The sequence below is a fragment of the Macaca fascicularis genome, chromosome 9 (assembly GCF_037993035.2).
Source record: "Macaca fascicularis isolate 582-1 chromosome 9, T2T-MFA8v1.1".
Taxonomy (NCBI): domain Eukaryota; kingdom Metazoa; phylum Chordata; class Mammalia; order Primates; family Cercopithecidae; genus Macaca; species Macaca fascicularis.
In genome coordinates this window covers 84,401,755-84,423,890 of record NC_088383.1, presented here as the reverse complement: position 1 = coordinate 84,423,890, position 22,136 = coordinate 84,401,755, and the positions used below count along the sequence as shown (strand labels likewise).

Sequence of the window (22,136 nt, the reverse complement as noted above, 5' to 3'; positions counted from 1 at the left end):
TATTTAATAAACACAACTATCTTATAAGGTTTTTTTTAAATCTTAAACATTAAAATAAAAAACCCAAATGAGGTTAAGAAAAGCCCCAAATCATATAGCTAAGTCATGACAGAGCTAGAATTCAACCCAAGTCTAACTCCAGAGTCCATAGTCAACCACCATGCAGTATATGACCCAGAGCAAGTCTTCTACTCTTGTATGTGTGTTAAGTGGGGCTATTGAGAGAATATGGTAATGATTAATTTATACAAAATATTTAACACAGCATAGTATCTTACACATATTACCCAATAATCTGTACTCACTCTCATTACAGAATACTATGACAGGGTTAAAATGTCAAAACATGCTTCCTGCCCTTGAAAAATCTAATAGGGTGTGGTGGGTAGACTTCTAAAATAGCACTCCAGTGGCTCTAATTCAATGGCTCTTTACCCATGAAGACGATGAGATATCACACTCATGACTATATTGCATGCAAAAGGGATTTCCGAATCAGTTGACTTGGAATTACTCAAAAGGGAAATTATCATGGTGGGCATTCCTCATCTAATCATATGAGCCCTTTAAAAGCAAGCACTTTCAATTGGGAGCAGCTGAAATAGTCAGAGATTTGAAGCATGAGGGAGGCTTGATGCACTGTTGCTGACTTTGAAGGCTGAAGGGGCTACCTGCAAGGGCCACAGCACAGTTTCTAGGAGCTAAGAGTGACCCCTAGCCAACAGCTAGTCCTACAAGCACAGGAACTGAGCATGAAGTACCCAGTAGGGCATGGCAGGTTGGAGCTGGGTTGTAATGGTTTCTGTAAACTGTGGAAGGTGATTTGAACTTTTTATTCTGCTTCACTGGAAGCACATTTTAAAAGAATTTTTTAAAACTAACTGAAAATACCTGAAGAATCTAACACAGTATGTGTATGAGTATGTATGCATGTATGTATCTCATATCTATACTTTTATATTTTGTATACATAAAACACACATTTTAATATTTGAGATAAGTGAATAATTCCTCTTACTACTCTTCTCCCTATTAATATAAAATTATAAAATTGTTAAAACTAATTCAGTTAAAGATATTTATTAAGAGGGCTAAGTTCAACAAAAATGCATCCATTCATAAAAATAATTTTGAGTAGATAAACAAAATATAAAAATATTTTAAACAAGACACCAAAAAGTATTCATTTTCAACAAAACTATTTTGATATCTTGAAACATCTGACATAATTATGTATATACAAGATCTTTTCAATCTACCTCTTCTTTAGTAGTTACATTACGAGATTACCATGTCTCAAAAGCAAACTGCTGCAATTTAAAACACACTTTTCCATAAGATCTGGAATGATCTTTCCTAATTTTCAAATGTGTCGGGATTAGTATTTTCTCCTATACTCAGATAAAGAAAAATGTTTGTTAAAATTTCTGGAACTTTTTTTTGTTGTTAATTGAATGTAGTTTGTTTCTCTAAGCACATTGATTAGTAGGCCTCTCTCCCTAAAGTTTTTTTTTTTTTTAATGTTCAATATTTCTGACTACACTACAGATTTAGACATAAAATGCTGAAATAATACAACTGAGCCAGGATTGCTCATTTCTCTCCCCCGTCTCTGAGGTGCTCTGCGGGAATAAAGTACTGAGGCAGGTACATTAAATAGGTAAGGAGACTCCTTGTGGCTGGCAGCGACTGAATATCCTAGGTACCTAATTTATTGCAGTGGCTTAAGCTCTGGGGAAATTATGCATCACTAAACTAAAAGTAAGGTTATGTCAATGGATTTTTTAAAGAGTATACTTTAAGAAGGATTATATGTAAACATTTTAATAATGTTAATTATACAACATGGCTATAGAAATGTTAGTCTTATAATAATTAGCATCAGCTACTTGGTATGTCTTTTTCTGATTAAACTGATTCCACCACACTGTCTACTTACATCAGTCTAGTCTAGAGGAGCACTTAAAGATAAAAAGTTAGAAAATGTCTTCGGAAATCAGTTCTTTTAATGTATAGAAGTTTCAATTACATGACTTGGGCTTGCTTACCAAATGCCTTTGGTACTTTAAAAAATGTATGTTCATGATATAATACTTTTTAATCCAGAAGCTGGAACCATATTTAATTAAAAAATAAAAATTATAAACAAAGCCAATTACACAAGCACGTCGGAAAATAACACACCGTAATATATTTTCGAACGAAGACTTTTCTTTTAAAAACCCAAAGGTAACATCTTTCCCAGAGTTAACTAAGAACATCTATGATCCAGAATAAGCAGATTTTTTTTTTTTTTTTTTTTTGAGACGAGTCTCGCTCTGTCGCCCAGGCTGGAGGGCAGTGGCCGGATCTCAGCTCACTGCAAGCTCCGCCTCCTCGGTTTACGCCATTCTCCTGCCTCAGCCTCCCGAGTAGCTGGGACTACAGGCGCCCACCACCTCGCCCGGCTAGTTTTTTGTATTTTTTTTTTTTTAAGTAGAGACGGGGTTTCACCGTGTTAGCCAGGATGGTGTCGATCTCCTGACCTCGTGATCCGCCTGTCTCGGCCTCCCAAAGTGCTGTGATTACAGGCTTGAGCCACCGCGCCCGGCCAGCAGATTTCATTTAACTATTAATAGCAATGAAGCAGTTACACACAAACATGTAAACATATGTAAACATTTAAAAATAGTAATGCCTTTGAAATGTAAGGGGAAAATGTCAACTTTGTCTACATTATAATTTAAGACTAACAGTGAAGATAGCTACTAGAATATAAATGGTCATCAGTTAAAGTTTAATTACTATTTGATAATTCACTCTTTAACAAGAAAATGAGTTTTGATAAATTCAGACCACAGGGACAAATATTCTTCTTGCAGAGCAGTTCTTGCTCATGGTGCAATGCAGCATTCTGTCCATGTAGTACAGTTGTACCTCAGTCGTGGTAACACAGGTGATTACATTCAAATGGCATTTAACATAAATTGCACCAAACTGCCCTATAATTTCATTTTGGACTGAATTAATTAACTTCTCAGTAGGTGGCTGAGGTGCTGAACAACATAAGCCTAAAGAAATACTTGACTGCTTAACCTACCTTACGTGAGGTGTCTCTAATTCAAGACAGCTTCCATTTTTAATAAATAGTACCAGGTAAAATGCATTTAGTAGGATCCCAAAGGGTAAAGATAAGGCATTTATAATAAATGGATTTAGTTTTCCACATATATTCACAACCATTTAAAAGAAGTCAGGGGGCACTGCAGACAGCTAAGGAGGATTTAACAAAACTCAGCAAGAGTTGGCATGCCTGATATTTTTGAAAGACTATTTACCTTAGGAGGTGTGCATTTAGAATTTTAAAAATGTCTTTTTTGCCCTTGCAAGATATTAAAATACAAAAGTTACCACTTAGTAGCAATTAAAAATAATACTATCTTAATGCTGAATACGTAATTTATATCCCAGAGCTTGAAATGTAAATGTAATTGTCTAAGACATTATCTTTAGATCATCAGAATTATCATATCATAAAATATCTATTCTATTTCCCCAATTATATTATCAAGAGCTGACAGCTAACTCTTTGCTTCAAGTTTATAGTCTTCATATATCAAGAAACAAATTAAAAGGACAAACAAGGAATGTGAAAGCTCATAAAAAGCTGAAGCAGCTTTCATATTACATGGCATATTTCTTTGTCATCAACTTCTGGTTTAAGAAATGAGAAAACAAACACTTCTTTTGAAACACTCTTTAACCCAGTGCTTTACTATTTTTAGATTTTTTTTTTTTTATAACTGTAAAGGAAGGGAAGGAGGAGAGACAGAGGGAAAGTGGGAGTGGGGGATGAGACAGAGAGAGAGGAGAGGGTGCCAGAGAAAGAAACAAAGACAAAAAGAAAGGAAAGAAAGAAAATAACCAACTTCGTATTATAACTACACTCTTTTGGGAAGAGGTAAATTAGCATTTCAGGAGCTGACCACACCAGGCCCATTTCAGACTTGTAACATATAGTAAGCTAGGCCTCCCCAGAAAGAGACTGAATAATTTGGTGGGGAGGAGGTGGTGGTCGTTGCTCAGGCTTTTAAATGGTTCTAGGTAAAAAGGGCTTTAGACCTGTTTCAAAGTTCTGCTCTGAGGGCGTAACTGCCAGGTAATTTCTATATGAATATTTTCTTTTTCTTATACAACTTAAATCCTTCCTGCTATTATTTGCATGAGGAACAATGACAAGAATATAATCTGGAAGTTTTAATACTGATTTGTAATAAAGGCAGGCATCAACTAGGAAAAAAAAAAAGAATGCTTAGATGCCAGCTTCAGAAACAATTTTGCCTGCAGCATCTTCTAGCTCAATAATTTAGTGGCAATGACAATCACAAATGCTGTCAAAAACAGCAATGAGGTTTTAAAAAATAACCAAAAATTCAAACATTATCCTTTAGATTTTTAATGTCATTTATTGAAATGGCAATCATAACAGAAACTTACGAGAACCTTCTAGTTAGAAAAATATATCCACTTTTTAAGGTTTCCACACATGTGATGATCTCTATATGCCATCAAGCAGGCATATAGTATTTTCTTCTCACCCAAACCTGTGTCTGTCCTGGTCACAAGAAACCTGGTCACAAGAAACCTTTTGTTATCATCACTCCCTTCACGATTCAATACTTACTAGGAGTCCTGGGCAAACACAAAAGTGTCCTGGCAGTTACATCATTCTCTATAAATGAAAAAGACCCTGCTATCTGAAAATAATGAAAGGCTCAGTTTAAATTAATGTGGTTTTTTGGTCAAGTGTTCATTTTACTTTGTAATCATGTAGTTCTGATCCAAATAGAGTTCTTCCTAGCTTTAAAAAGATCTCGAGATTATACACGGGGCAGCAATTTAATTCTTAATTTTTTATTTCTTGCAATGACATTTAGGGTTCAGTGTGATTTGAGATTTTTAGTGCTGTTGCTGACACCTGATGGAAACTGTTTTATTTGGAAATTCTGATTAGATTTTTAAAACTGTTCTCTTGTTTACAAAAAGCATTATTATAAAAAATGGATTTTTTTGTTCCTTTAAGGTATTTTTCTGCTATTTATTCCTCACTTGACTTTATAATCCTGTTTGGGTCACTATGATTAGTTGCTATGGAAATTACCTCCTATGGAAATGATTCCAATGTCATTGTTGTAAGAATATGACTTTTAATGAAAAATACCGCTAGCAGACATCAACTCTTACTAGGAAAAGGAAATCTAATTAAAATTTTAAAAAAGAATTCTGAAAATTTTTTACCATGGTCAACTTTTCTGATATTTTTGAATCTCCCATCTTCTTTTTAAATACGTATTAAATGAATTTTAAGGTGTTGATCAGCTACTCACTTCCCTAAATTCCAAAGTCACAATGGAAATCAGCACCACACACAGAAAATTGAATGTAAAGAGTTTTTCATCTACCATTTCTCTAATAAGTGTTATGCTTCATTTATGAAAGTTAATGTCAACAGTATTTCAGGGCTCATCAAGGAAACAAGTTTGAATAGCACATTACAAATTCCCTTTAAGATGAAGAATTTAATATTCCAAAATTTATCCCAGGAATTTAAAAGGTCAGGCCTATAAACTAGTGAGTTAAACAATAGATGAGAGCCAGTGAACCATTAGATGAGAATTCCAGAATGCTAAGAAAATTTTCTTGGGTGGATTCTATAATTTGTGGTTTGAATAAAACCTTTGAAACATTCCATTAGTATTAAAATTCTCACAATGAGAATATGGCTCATATTTAACACATTTTAAATTACTAGACAGTCTCTCCCCAAAAGAAATTTTAATGCTTTGTTCCGCCTAGGGCTTATTCACTGCCTGGTACTAATTTAGGAATAAATTAACCCTTCCAACAATTAGGATATTGTCTAGAAACTGCCTCTTGCACACTGCTGGAAAAATCACTCACATTCTGAAAATCAGGAGTAAAAGAGAAATCCATTTCTTCATTATAAAATGTTTTTCTATACCTAATAGCTTATTAATTATTGGTATAAATCACTATCATATTTACCTATATAATTACACATTACTCTATAATGCCTCTGAATTAAGCTTCACAGTTATAGATTTTGTTAAATGTTTTATCATTAAGAGTTTTCTAAACTTGTGCCTGCAGCCATGATCTAGGGTCCAGAATGTCTTTGATGGATTTCTGCCTTGGAGCTGGCACTGGCTTGGCTTCAAAATTGGTTTTAGTGTCTGTGTGCTCACCATCACTTAATCTATTTTTCCTGGCAGGGAGAAGTTTTCGAGGAGCAGCCATTGGTTTCTGTAAGTGATGCATTAGGGTTGATAGTTTGGTATCCAAAGACGATGTCTGAGATACACTTGTTTTTCCCCAGTTGTCCTTAACCAATTGATCTGTGTTAGTCTGTGATTTTAAGCTGAATGGAAGTTTATCAGGAGGAGGAAGCGGAGCTCGTCTCTTTTTCCCTTTTTCATCATGTAATGGCTCACTTGCAGGAGACAGTACCTTTTTCTGGATGACCATTTGATGGTTACCATCAAAGAGTGAGGCCCAAGGAGGTGGTAAGGATTCTTCATGCTGACCAATAAGGAACTGCCCATTTGTCTCTTCAATTTTTTTTTGTATTATATCCGTTAAACTTTCAAGTTTCATAGGTGAATCAATGCCTATAATAATTTTTAGAAAAAAATACATGAAAAAATTCAAAACCAGTACGCACTTTATCTGAATAACTTCTTTTCCAAACTAGTATGCTATATATAATGGTCATCAAAGACTGTGATAAGGAAAACATTCACTTGTAAAAATAACCACACCACCAGAACTAAAAAGATCATGCACTGCACTAATCATACATTATATATGTAAACACACGTAATACATAGTATATATAAAAAACATATATAATATACATATAATGTACATAATACATACACATGTATAAATATATTCCTATATAAATCAGCAAAATCCAGCTTTCAAAGGGGAGTTATATGTGTTTTCTAAAAAATTCTATACATTAAGTATATATGGGATAACATTTCTTGGATTTAAAACCTTATTCTAACTGCTAGGTAAGAGATTTCCTTTTTACAAAAGCTAGATATATATTGGGATGACTGTATTTGGATGAGTATTCTTTCCTGTAGACCAGCAAAGTCTCTGTTAAAAGGGAAAATGCTTAAAACCAAAAACCCAGGAGAACAGAGTAATGCCCTCATACCACTTTGGCAATAAGAGTGGTAGGTGAAATTTTCCTTGGGAAAAATAAAATAACAGAGATAAATGTCTATTAAATGAATTACTGGTATTTTAAAATATGTGAACCCAAATGTACCATTTTTAACCTAACATTTTAAAGTGAATGTAAGTACAGGTACATTAGTGATAAATTAAACAGAATTTAGACTGACTTGCTCTTGTTCACAACATTATTTACTGAGGCAACGGCAAAAAATAAACACCCTTCAAGGTGTGGGAAATTGAATAAAAGTAAGTCTAGAAATTTAAAATTTTCCAAAGTATTAAACTTAACCAATTTTTTTTTCTGGCTAGAGATGAAAGCTTCCATTCATTAATATGCATCTATCAACACTACTTTACAACAAATTTAATAAAATACAGAAAAAAATTACTGAACATGATGACATTTTAGAATCTGCAAGTGTTTATTTTCAGAATTTTCATCAGCTACTCAGCTAATGTTTATTTTCAGTGCGCCTTTACTCATTTTAAGCCTTAAATTTTTTGTCTGATCTTGAGCATTCAGACCATGAAAAATATGTGTATTCATTATTCTGTATTAATTCATCTATTAAACATGAGTTCCTTAGTCTATAATCATAGCCTTTTTTCATTCATTTTGATTGTGCCCTGAAAATTTTAGCATTTTAATGTCAATAGAATAAGCTGTGTGTGTATGGACAATGTTGTTTTTGTTATCCTGTAGCACAGAAAAGACAAACACCACTTACTCATATCATGGTAGACTGAGGTTGCCTCTTTTGTCAAGAACAAAGGTGGTTTCCGTGGTGACATAATCTCAATTTTCATAAGTTCTTCACAACAATGCTTCCATTGGCCTAAGACAGACAGAAAAAAGGCAGACCAGTTTAAAACATAAATGTGAAGATATGTATTTCATTTTTAATAGATAGCAATACATTTTTGCTTTGAATAAAAATCAGTGAATTTATAAATAAAGCACTTCCTTAAGGGAGACTTGCAGAAAAACCTAGTATTATCCATAATTTCAAAGTCCAGTTCTGAACATAAAAGTAATCTATTCAAAAAAAAAAGTTCGGCCAGGTGCAGTGGCTCACGCCTGTAATCCCAGCAAGTTGGAAGGCCTAGGTTTCTTCTGACTGGTAACATCTGAGGTCAGGAGTTCAAGACCAGCCTGGCCAACATGGGGAAACCCCTTCTCTACTAAAAATACAAAAATTAGCTGGGTGTGGTGGTGGAGGTGACTGTAGTCCCAGGTACTCAGGAGGCTGAGGTAGGAGGATCACTTGGAGGTGGAGGTTACAATGAGCTGAGATTGCACCACTGTACTCCAGACTGGGCGATAGAGGGAGACTCCGTCTCAAAAAAAAAAAAAGAAAAAGAAAAGAAAAAGAAAAAAAATACTTCTATGCAAACATTAGGCTAAAATCTCTAGGCTATTAAATACTACTCTATTTCACTAAATGGTTAATAACTACTTTAAAATTTCTATTTATTGCAAAAGTTTGTGCAGGTTCTCTTTTTTAAATATTAAACATTAAGTATTCAAGACGTTGAAAGGTTAAACAATCAACTGAAATATAGTTACCTGGAAGGAAATAGAAAAAAACATAAAGGAGTGAGGTTCTCAAAAATGGTTTTAACTATGAAAATTTTGATTAAGAAAGAAAAATTATTTATTTAATAACTGTTCCTTTAAGATGATTGTCATGCTTTTCAAAATCATTTAACTTTAGAAAATCACTATATTTTCATTTAGGTTTTAAAAGGTATATAAAAAACCTATTGCTATAAAGTCATATCACTCAATAAAATTCTGAGTCTAATTTGTTTTAGGAAGGACACATTAAATAAAGGCATTTGAAATAAGAAAAAATACTCTTGACTCTTCAACTATTAAGTTAAAATTTAAGTGTGGACATTAATTTTTATTTTAATTCACACTATTTTAGTCTTAAATTTTTTAGATTTCTCCTGAGTGATGTCTAAAAATTTAATCTTTTCTTACTTATTGTGCACCTGCATGCTGGAAAGCAACTATGCTAGTTCCTACATATCTATATATTAATTTTATAAGAGTAAGTTACTGGGGTTCACCTTCTTATAGCCTATCTTATACCAGTAGAAAAGTAAATGTAATACACCTATGTTGTATATCCATATTTAATATCCAACTTGGTTTTTTTCTATGACTTAAAAACTAAGGATACTTCATGTTTAATAAAATTACTCATTTTTGTTGTTTGTAGTTAAATATACTATCACAGTAATATGATAATACATGCATAAATTTAAAATCCACCACCATTAGTTAAGAAACATAAAAAAAGCCTTTCAGTATGTTTTATTATGATGCTAAGCACAGAATATGGTAAAAATTTCAAAATAAGCAACATAGCAACTGATGAAGGGAATAAATTCTTAAGTACAAGGCTTCAAAGGTTGATCTCTAGAATGTTAGGATCTGAGATCTGATAACTTATTCCTCCCCACACTTCCTTTTATAGATAAATACATAAAAGTCAGTTTTTTTCTTCTTGGGGGCAGGGAAAAAAACCCATATCTAATGGAAAAATAATGAAACACTTTAAACTGGCACACATTTCTGTCACATTCTTAGAAAAATTATTATAAAGTACAGTATCTTCTCTGTATTGATAAATGAAAGCATTTCATTGTTAAACTAGTATCAGAATACGAGTTACAATGAAAACTGGAATATAATGCCACATTATTCCACGTGTTACTAAAGTCAGAGGTACAAATGTGTTCATGGGTCAAGACTTCACGATTGAACCATTGATTTTGCCAGCAAATAAATCTCTATGCATAGCTATACATGCTAGCCAATATGCTAACATGAAAACAAGGGCGCAATATGAAATATTAAATGGGTATGTTTTGTTCACATAACAATTTATATAATGAAGATGTTTCCTAAAGTATCATTTACTGTTATAGTATTCCCAGTCAAAATAATTTTTTATGCTATGCTCTTAATGTAACTCAATATTTATACTGTTAAATATTTTAAAAGTTTTAATGTTCCAAATCTATCTCAATTTTTGATATCTTTGACCTTCGATTCATTCTTTGCTCCACTCCTATTGACCATCCAGAACACGTCACTCCTCTTTTACATGTTTGTTAACCCACAAATATTAAAAATAGCTATTACATCCCTCTTGCCCACCAACATCCACCTGAGGCTATTCTTCCCCAGGCTAAACAGATACATTTCCATAAGTGTTTCCTCCTGAGTTCTAATTATCACACCCTCCTGGTTTTCTATTCTTAAATAGCGCCAAATAATTGAGATTTGCTCTCAATATTAAATTTCTCTTACTTTACTCTGCACTGAATATCTATCCTGTACTTTGTTCTATGTACCATACTTCAACCAGAATCACAAGAGGTTGCACCTGTCACTAGGAAAGTTAAAATTTTAAAGTACAAGTCAATTTTTTAGTATGGTATAAATACCTCCATCTTTGCTTCATATATCCATACACAATGAATTCTGAATTTTGAAGTATAAATAGAATTTGTACTTTAAAAATTACATAGGTTGGCAGTTTTTATGCAAAAAAGCATTAAATACCAAAAAAGCAACCAGACCCAAGACCAAGTTGTCATCACTTATTATGTTGACAGTACAAAAATGTCATGAGATTCTTATTCCTTCAAATCACCATTTTAGCATGATAAATTATTTCACATAATCTAGAGAATGAAAGCATGAGATGATCATCTAATAGTAATTGGTATCTACACTACAAGATTTTGGTATTATCACCTTCATTTACCTCTCCCCCTGTTTTTATGCACGTAACAATTATAAAATAGCTGGGCCCGGTGGCTCACACCTGTAATCCCAGCACTTTGGGGGGTCGAGGTGGGCGGATCACCTGAGGTCTGGAGTTTGAGACCAGCCTGACCAACATGGAGAAATCCCGTCTCTACTAAAAATACGAAATTAGTCGGGTGTGGTGGCACATGCCTGTAATCCCAGCTACTCAGGAGACTGAGGCAGAAGATTCGCATGAACCCAGGAGGTGGAGGTTGCAGTGAGCCAAGATCGTGGCATTGCACTCCAGCCTGGGCAACAAGAGCGAAACTCCATCTCAAAAAAATAAAAATAAAATAAATAAAATAAAAATACCAGAATCATTTCTAAACATAAGATAGTCATTTATAACATGGATTCTCTAAGAGCATTTAGGAAAATGGTTAAAGTTTTAGCTATGATTAGCAAAAGCAAGGAAGTTCTTGTCTTTTAAGTTACACACCTGAGATTTGCTGATTTTTTTTTTTTTTTTTTTAAGACAAGTCTTGCTCTGTCGCCCAGGTTGGAGTGTACAGGCGAGATCTTGACTCACTGCAACCTCCACCTCCCAGCTTCAAGCGACAAGTAGCTGGGACTACAGGCATGTGCCACCACGCCTGGCTAATTTTTATATTTTTAGTAGATATGGGGTTTCACCATGTTCGTCAGGCTAGTCTCGAACTCCTGACCTCAGGTGGTGCACCTGCCTCGGCCTCCCAGAGTGCTGGGATTACAGGCATGAGCCACCGTGCCTGGCCTGAAAATTTTAACTAAATAAATGTGGTACATGCTGATAAGCATGAAATGAATATTTGAACATTTATTGAGTTTCTAGGGATGATACTTAAGGAAAATAAGTCCTAAACAAGTCCAAAATCCAAGAAAGCCATGGAGGGAATCCTCTAGTTCAATGCTGTGAACCAGAAACCTCTTCAGGCCTAAGTTTTCTCATCTTCAGAGCAAAGGGAAATAATTTCTACCCCGCAAGAGTGTTAAGAGAAATAAATGAAATAATCTGTTATATGGGAAATAATCCATAAATTTAGATCCCTTTCTTGCCTCTTCCCCAACTTCTAACTTGAGGGCTTGCAGGTATTACCTCTTCTTCCTAGTGTTCCAGAAAACAGAATTCCTAAAATGTCCGTCCCTAGGATTATTTCTATGAGTTTCAGAAATAATTTCCTTTTTGGAAATGTCTCAACTTTCTATGGAATAGCATTCAATAGACAAAATACTGGTAGTATCCATCAGTAGGCTTTGTTTGATCAGAAACAGATATTATCAACATTCTAAGTTTTCAATATAATGATAATATGCTGTTAGACTTATTGTCAGTAAACACAAAGAACTGTTATGAATTCAATATTTTCCTGTTGATAAAATTCCTCCTTGAGAAATATTAGAACCTCATATATTTTACACACTAGAGTCCTATTACATTACCATCCCATTGTTTTTATATCCATGTCATTGGAATGTATTATTGACATGAGAAAATCATGTGTGTGGTTTTTAAAAAAACCTGTCTGGATGATGTCCAAGAAGATGGTAACGAATCTGGAGTTAAGGGAAGGCTACACAAAAGTGAGACTCTTGAATGTTTCAGTATTTTAGGATCATCATTATCCTGGAAAAGTTTTTTGTTCCTCAAATGGCTTCTTATCCCTTTGATCAAACACATTGCCTTCAACAGTTAAATCCTAACATTTTGAGACAATATGATCTGACTGTTTTAGTGACCAAAGGAGCTTCAAAAAGTAGGAGGTAGAGATGCTAGAATCCAAACATATACTACACAATAGTCAGTCAGGCACTGGAAAGAGACTGAGAGCAAAAAGCATCACTGCATTGATGATATACTACCATTTTTTCAAGAACATAAAAAAGTTTTGCTATAAACTATAAGATTATAATTGTAAGATTGCTGTGCACATCGTTTTAGGCTACATAAATACACAACTAAAAAATCCAAATGTCTATTTACTAAGATCAAAGAAATGCTGCCAGAAGGCTTCCATCCACTGCTGAAGATCTTCTCTATTGTCAACTGCAAAAATCTGAGTTATAGCTTGTCCAGGAACAGGATTGATGACAGAGAAACTATGGATTCTTTTCTTGGCATCCTTATCCATTGCCCGGATTCTGGTTTCCTAAAATTTAAGAAAAGAAGTGGGGTTTTGCATGAGAAAATTTCTGTAATGATCAAACAAATGTTTTATTGCTTAGCGACCATATTTACACCTGATGTAACCATGATCTTATTGCTCATCATTTGAAATTTAAAACATGTAATTTTGAGAATTTTTTATATTCAAACTCCAATCTAGAAGGTTTTTAAAAAAGAATGCCTTATATAAAAAAACGTGAATAATGTCTTAAAGTATGCTATATATAGCACTTATGCTAAATTACATGAGATTAAAACATAACCCCTGTTTTGATCTATCTCAGTTTAAGTGGAAGTTTGCTGTCTTTTATATACATCTTAAAATTTCCAATAAAACAAGTACAGCATGTCATAACTGTAATGTGGATTATACATTAACTATATTTCAAATTAATAAAATAATCAGTAAAGTATGTTTCCTATTCTAATCTTCATGCATAATATCTAGTGCTATTAGTTAAAGCAGTAAAACCATAACTTAGTGTTTACTGTAGCAAAAGTTAGGTTTTCCTCATTAACATTTATTTTGTATGTAACATTCATTTACAAAGTTCATAGCTAAAGATCCATAAAGTAATATAATCTTATAGTTAAAATTAGTTTTAAAGTGCTAAGTACAAGACTATCACTAACGCAATGGTTTCATTCACGCTGACAGTCTAAACCTTTTTTTCTGAGTGATACTAGATATGCTATTATGGTGACACTTATTGATTCTACACTTAGAAGATTCTGAGAAGTCTATTCCCAAGTCACACACAGGCACAGCCATGCCACATGGTAAGCTAGCAACTACATGTGGTTTTAACAAGGAATATTGGGGGATAAAGTCTGTACTAGAACTATCTATTGCACAAAGATAGAGATTTGATGCCTAGATAATGATTCATTTACACTATTCTAGGGCAATGCTGTCTGGTAGAAATACAATGTGAGCCACGTATGTAATTGAAAATTTTCTAAAAACCATGATAAGTAAAAAGAAACTGCTGAAATTAATTTAATGATGTATTTCACGTAACTCAGCATATCTGAAATATGTTGAAGGCTTTCATACTAAGCCTTCAAAATCCAGTTTGTATTTTACACTTACAGCACCTCTCGATCTGGATCAGCCACATTGTAAGTGTCTAACAGTCACTACGGGATAGTGGCTACTGCACTGCACACAGTGGTTCAAGAGAATCATGGTTAAGCCTACTGTAATGTGTGACAAGAATATTTTGGCTGGTAGTAATAAAAGCTGATTAAGAATAGAAAGAAATTCTTCACTGAGTAAAGTGTGAAGAGAGGCTATACAGTCACACACCAAAACCTACATATACATATAATGTGGATATTATGTGGTCATTACAGAAGTAGCAGGGTTAGGAAGAAAAGCTATCCATTCCCTGAAAAATGGATAAATACCGGCAGGTGAACACCATATATACTACGCAAGGAATTCCTTTCTGAAAGAATAAATTCTTATTTAAAAACCACAGGGGAAAAATGTATGTTGTATAAAGAGCAACATAACTTTGAACCTTTAGAGTATCACAAAATATAACAATAGTCAACCATGTTAGAGACAGTCTATCCTGTCACTGAAGAAATCTAGGAATGTGAGTGTCTTTAGAGGGCTGTAATGGGACTTATGCCCAGTATCTTGATTTTATCATAATAGAGTCTTTTTACACTTCTATGGCTTGGTAATAAACTTCATGAATTAATTCCTTTAAGTAAGTATTTTTATTATGTAACAGATTTTGCCCTAAATGGTATCCTTGGAGCTCAAAGATGCACCTAATCATCCACTGTAAATATAAAGCTTATTTATAAGCTTTGTTTTAGCTTATAGCTAGCAGAGAATGACTTAAGCTCTAGGAAGAATCTTTGATATGCTACTCTTATCAGACTAATCAAAGGTTAAATCATAGTGGGGGAAAACCCTCTATTGTTGTATTACAAAATAAAAAGTATTCTTGTTACTGAAATCGTGCTTCCCTCCACCAATTCCATTTTAATAAACATTTCTGACTACTTTTTGTATAAAGGATTAAAGTGGATTCAATTTTTAAATAAGGGAAATTTGATTTTTATCGATGAATTTGGATATTTTTACCAAGGTTTCATTTCAAATGAAACCACTACATAGAAAATCTGATGAACTCAATCATTTATATCCTTCTAAGAGAATATAATGCAAAAATATATAAATACTACTGTATATACTCCATTAATTCTGGTAGCCATAAATATCGCTACATTTTTAAAACATGAGAGGTTTTTAAAAGGTGCAAATGAAATGCAGAATTTGAATTAACTTCTATATGTTATTATCCAAAATAATTTAATGGAAAACTTTTAACCAAAAAATCGCGTGTCGAAGAAAAAGTGATTAATACAAGTAAAGTTTCTCAGCGTGTCAGACAGTTCATGCAAGTTGTTTTTTCAGTGTGGGAAAATATCTACAATAGTGCTCAGGTCTTCAATTCTCAAAAAAGGGAGCGATTAGAAAACACTAAGGTGAATTTTAGGACTGTTATTTATGGGTTTATGTGTCTACATAAGGGAAATATCTCCTCTTAGGGTATGAAAACAAGGAACTTGGTAATTCCCTGCCTCCCCCCATATTTCTGCCACCTAAAATATTGCCTAGTAGTCAGTAAATGGCTAAAAAATATTTAAAGAATAAATAAATGAAATAGGAAAAGAACAACTCAAATAATGATTTAAAAATTTTGTACCGAAAGGCCCAGATCCTGGAAATAATCTCCAATCCAATTCTTTATGAGGAAGCATGTTCTCTGAGAAGTATTCTATTAAGCCCAGCGTTTTCCTGTATTGTTTTTGCTAATCTCAAAACTTTAATTATCTAGGAGGTTTTATAGTCAACTTTCCTTGATTTGTAAATAGATTTGAGATTATTCACTGTGAAATTTTAATCTGTAGCTGGGTTTGCTTTTTGTCAGTCTGCAATTTTTCACTCCATGAGATGGTGGTGTTACTTAGAGAACGCCAAGTGAAATCAATAAAAACATAATCTGGGAAGTCAATTTTGTAATAAAACAAAAACTCTAAAGTCACAGGGAAGTTTCATTTAGGTTTTAAAAATTATTATTTTGAATTAAAACTGTACTTCCTTTCACCTCTTCATTTCCATGTACATGGAAAATTACTAGAACAGGACTAGATTTATAAATTATGTTCCTTTTGATGATACAACCCTAAAAAATGCACCCAGATTATGGTCTCTAAATACTCTTTACTACAAAAAGGAAACAGAGCTTTTTGAAGAAATGACTGACCCTCAGCCTGGGCCAGGAAATGTATAAGATGATTCTGGAACATCTTGTCCTATCAGAAATCTAAGATTCCTAGGGTTACGTCAAAAGGATTCAAGAGTCAACTCTAAGGGGCTTCTACCAGTCAAACATTGGACAATTAGAACATCGATTAGAATAGCAATGGCAATGGACAGACACATGACATATCTTTTAAATCCAAAAATTCATAATGATATTTAAACACTAACTCATTGGTCACCTGTGAAAGACAGTAGGAAACTATCTCATTATTTTGGTAACTGACATATAAATGGGAAAAAACAAACAAGCAAACAAACAAACAAAAAAAACCCAAGCACGTATCCTGTCTTCCCTGTAAGAATTGTACTTCAGGGTAACCAAAGAGCTGATGAAGTAGAGACATTCCAGCTATAAGCAATGCAAAAATGCTACCGGTTTGCAATCCTTAATGAAATAAAGGATCTAAACGATGCTCATCAGTGGTTGTTAAAATGAGTGGAAGACCTAGATATATGATATGCTTCTCGATGAAAGTATATGACCCTTCCTAAAATGTATTCTTACTAATCAATGAACAAATCTGAATATGATCCAAAAATGTAAGAAAAAAGGCAGGCTGGGTGCGGTGGCTCATGCCAGTAATCCCAGCACTTTTGGAGGCGGAGGCAGGTGGATCACCTGAGGTTAGGAGTTCGAGACCAGTCTGATCAATGTTGAGAAACCCCATCTCTACTAATAATACAAAATTAGCTGGGCATGGTGGCGCATGCCTGTAATCCCAGCTACTCGAGGGAGGCTGAGGTAGGAGAACCGCTTGAACCTGGGAGGCAGAGGTTGCAACGAGCTGAGATCGCACCATTACTCTCCAGCCTGGGCAACACGAGCGAAACTCCATCTCAAAAAAAAAGAAAAAGAAAAGAAAAATGGCAACCCAGGGATGCAACTAGAAAAATCCAGACTATGGAAAAACCCTGTGGGATAAAGTATCAATTTCTTCAGCAAATACATTGTGCATGGTGTGTGTGTGTGTGAAGGGGGGAGTTTGAGGTGTGAGTAAACATAAGCCAACATATTCATTATTATTAGTAGTAGTAGTAGTAAACTTTTAAGTTCAGGGGTACAAGTGCAGGTTTGTTACATAGGTAAACTTGTGTCACGGGGGTCTGTTGTAAAGATTATTTAATCACCCAGGTATTAAGCCTAGTAACCATTAGTTATTTTTCCTGATCCTCTCCCTCTTCCCACCCTCCATACTCTCCGATAGGCCTCAGAGTGCGTTGTTCCCCTCTATGTGTCCATGTGTTCTCATCATTTAGCTCTCACTTATAAGTGAGAACATGTGGTATTTGGTTTTCTGTTGCTGTGTTAGTTTGCTAAGGATAATGATCTCCAGAATGATTTATATTCCTTTGGGTATATACCCAGTAATGGGATTGCTGGGTCGAATGGTATTTGTCTTTAGGTCTTTGAGGAATCAACACACTGTCTTTCACAATGGCTGAACTAATTTACACCCCCACCAACAATGTATAAGCATTCCTTTTTCTAAAGAGACTTAAAAGACCTAATCAATCAACCATAATATGTGGCCCTTATTTGGATCCTAACTCAAAAAACTTAAAAAAATTGAGACTGGGGATTTTAAAGACTGCCTGGATTTTTGACGATATATTAACTACACATAATTATATCTACATATGACAACTTATATATAAAAGCATAAATTTTCTTAAGGGTGATAACTGGAATATTTACAAGCAAAATGATATGGTCTCTAGGATTTGCTTCAAAATATATGTAATGTGGGGGCAATGTGTGAGAGTACAAATGGGTTCATCTATACTATTCTATGTATAAATTACCTTGAATTTTTTTCCAAAGCAAACAATTAAAAAATAAAATACAAACACAAAAACCAAAGTCAGTCTATTATTAATGCCTCTTTCTTGTCTGTAATGCAGATAATATTTCACATCTTCCTTACAAACATGCTGTAAAGACAAATGAGTTATTTGAAAAGTGCTTCATCTGAAGTCCTGTTAATCAGGAATGAAGACAAAATGTTGGTGCTAAGAACAAGTTTTAGACTTTATATACACTCTACTGACAAAAAAGGATACCTTCACATATATGACAAGGAATGTTTGAAATATGTAATCCATAGCTATAAGTTAAACCAGCCATGAAGTATGATTAGTATCAGTTTAATATAATTATTTTAAATTTATATTAATTAAATCAGATGTAAACTCCAACAGGAAAATGTTTGAAAAATTAATTTTGTTATATTTACTTTTAAAAATCTGAATAGTTGATATGATTAGATATTAAGGAAACTAACATAACTGGATTAAAATCCCATGTGCTTCATAATAATTTTGCTTTCTAGGGTCTATGATAAATATAATAGTTAAAAAGTATTTTCAAAACAATTTAACCAAGGTCTACTACAGTAAGTAGTGTTATTGACTTGTTTAGTACAGATTTTATTAAAATGAATGATGTATATAATATTTAAAACAAGAAAAGGCTTGATCTCAAAGACTCACACTTTTTTTTTTTTAACCATCACACTCCTCACCCTATTGACAATAGATAAAGCTTTGGTTAACAAAATGCTTTCTATAATGTGTAGGAAATTCAGTTAAGTACCTGTTATTGAGAATGTCTTGCTCAAGAACATTCTTGTGAAGTTTTCTGAATTTGAAGCAATCGCTTTGAAGTAAATCACCCTTTCAAATTTGGATTGAAAATAGGAGGGGAAAAGCTTTTAGGCTTTTCTTCCCTTAATGTGACTATTTCCACAGACGGCTCCCTATGAAAATTAATGAACTAACTTAGCCTTACAGGAAATGCCATTTAGAAGGACAAGAATTATAGCTTGAGAACAGATCCTGTGATCTAAATAACAGAACTATTATTTATATACCTTAGCAACCGTGAAATTTATGTTTTCAAACAATTTTTAAAGTAGCATTAAGGAAAATTATTTTCATGAGAAAAGAAGACAACCAAAGGACAAAAAAACTCTGATTTGTATTTAATGTTTAACATTATTAAGCTTAAAGATCTTAGAGACCAACCATTAGAAATATACTAAAAACTAAAAGAGAAACACTATTCTTTTTTCTTGAGACGGAGTCTTACTCTGTCGCCCAGGCTGGAGTGCAGTGGTATGATTTCAGTTCACTGCAACCTCTGCCTCCCAAGTTCAAGAGAGTCTCCCGCCTCCGTCTCCCAAGTAACTGGGACTACAGGTGTGTGCCAACATGCCTAATTTTTTGTATTTTTAGTAGAGATGGGGTTTCATCCTGTTGGCCACGATGGTCTCGATCTCCTGATCTCGTGATCCGCCCATGTTGGCCTCCCAAAGTGCTGGGATTACAGGCGTGAGCTACCGCGCCCAGCTGAGAAACACTATTCTTAAAAGTTTTATTTGATCCTTACCTGCTGTATCAGAAAATACCAAACTGGTTTTTATCCTTTGTTTATTTTAGAATACATTGTTCAAGACCACCCTGGGCAACATGGTGAAACTCCATCTCTACTTTAAAAAAAAAAAAAAAAAAAATTCTGGGGTAATTAAAACTTTTAGGTAAATAATAGTTACAGGTCAGTAGCTATCCATTTTGTAGGCACTACCAACAGGGTACACAGAAAACTTCAAAAATTAGCTGAGCACGTTGGTGGGTGCCTATAATCCCAGCTACTCGGGAGGCTGAGGCAGGACAATAGCTGGAACCCAGGAGACGGAGGTTGCAGTGAGCCAAGATCGTGCCACTGCAATCCAGCCTGGGCGACAGAGCAAGACTCCATCTCAAAAATAAATAAATAAATAAATAGTTAAAAAAAAAAAAAAAAAGAATATACTAAAAAGCTGGGTGTGGTGGCTCATACTTGTAATCCCAGCACTTTGGGAGGCTGAGGCAGGCAGATTGCTTGAGCCCAGGAGTTTGAGACCAGTCTGGGTAACATGGTGAAACCCTGTCTTTACAAAAAATATAAAAATTAGCTAGGTGTGGTGGCATGTACCTGTAGTCCCAGCTACTAGGGAGGTTAAGGAGGGAGGATCCCTTGTGTCTGGGAGGTGCAGGCTGCAGTGAGCTGTGATGGCACCATTGCACTCCAGCCTGAGTGACAGGGCCAGACCCTGTCTCAAACAAACAAAAAACCAAAAAGAAAATGCTAATAGCATGTCTCCCTTACAAATCTGCAAGGTAAGAAAAACAATCAAAACATCTACCTTAGAAATTAAAAACCAAGTAATTTAAAACATTGAATAGATTAAACACCTATGAATTTATCACTATATGAGACAGTGAAGGTAGGGCAGGGAGGAAGATAACACTCACCTGCTACCCCTGGAGAGTTAATATCAGCTCCAATATGTATTACCAATACCAGTGCAACACCAATACATGAGACCAACTTCTTACCCTGAAAATTGGCAATTAATATATCAAGTATTTATCCTGCCTTTTCACAAGAGACTGTAATTCACCCCCAGTTTATAAGAAAAACTTCTTCACGAAAAGAATGCCAAAAGGAAGGATATATGTAGAAGGAAAGTAGTATGAGAAAATCACCCAGAATCTCCTGTGTAATAACTGATTTAGGCAAAGAAAATCACAGGTGGCTAAAACCATTATGTGAAAGACTGTTAGGAAACCAAGACAGTCACACAGTGCTAAAGTGTCTCCCCACTGACTACTTGCTAGTTGTAAAGAGGGAAGATTACTTTATGTTGGAGAGAGGGCATCACCAGCAGTGGCGACAACCTGACATCATGAGTCTCCTAACGGGAGGCTCTATAAAGTACTTGTCTGTCATCAACCATAAAATCTTCTAATAAAAATGTTCTACATAAATACAATCAAGCCTCCAGACCTCATTTACAAATCAGAAGAACTGCAGAGGATGCATAATCCCTGAATAATCCTGGACTGAAGACCTGAGCTAAAAGGCCATTTTGGGAAAACAGGGAAATCTGAATATGGACTGAATATTAGGTGACATAAGAAAATTATTTTTAATTTTCTTAACTGTGATAATGGTATTACGATTATGTATATATATGAAAGGCCCCTATTTTTATTAATAGGAGTTACATGTTGAAGTATTCAGGAATGAAGTATCATGATATCAAAGTCTTAAGTTCAAATGGGTCATCAAAAAATATAGATTTAATCAAAGAGATAATGTAAATATGACAAAATGTTAACTGCTGAGTCTAGGTGGTATGTATATGGGCCATCAGTATAGTTTTTTTTTCTTCAACTTTTCTGTACATTTGAATCATTTTGTAAGTTGAGCAAAAACAAAAATTACTTTAAAAGGAAAAATAATTACATAACAGCCATGTTTTAGGAAGTAACAAACATATTTCTTGACTGGAATACTGCTTGATTTTTTGAATAAGAATATCAGTGAATTCACTATTAAATGGGAAGTTTTCAGGTGAATGGAAAAATTCAAAGGAAGCCTGAGGTAGAAGTAAGAACTACAAAGAGAAAAAAGCTTCTAAAGAGAAAAACACAGGAAACCAACACTGGAGAAAATTAAGATGGCAATATTGCAAAGAAGGAAAACAGAATACTTTGTCATCAGTTTTATCTTTGAGATTAAC

The 22,136-nt window shown here is 34.2% G+C and overlaps 1 protein-coding gene across 11 annotated transcripts in view; it reads right to left on the bottom strand.

The window, feature by feature from the left end:
- Positions 1-4,422: 4,422 nt before the first annotated feature.
- The window catches only part of RTKN2 (rhotekin 2), a 79,563-nt gene continuing 61,849 nt past the window's right edge, over positions 4,423-22,136 (bottom strand). For 9 of the 11 annotated variants that reach the window (XM_005565761.5, XM_005565762.5, XM_074002058.1 and 6 more), the window contains 3 exons: positions 13,038-13,203; positions 7,977-8,084; positions 4,423-6,668 (listed from right to left, as the gene is read on the bottom strand). In XM_005565761.5, the coding sequence (XP_005565818.3) occupies positions 6,133-6,668; positions 7,977-8,084; positions 13,038-13,203 (810 nt within the window). In that variant the 3' untranslated portion in view covers positions 4,423-6,132. Of the gene's footprint in view, positions 6,669-7,976; positions 8,085-13,037; positions 13,204-19,162; positions 19,326-20,862; positions 20,948-22,136 lie in introns of all 11 variants that reach the window. The other 2 variants (XR_012417899.1, XR_012417898.1) reach the window with 2 other exon arrangements.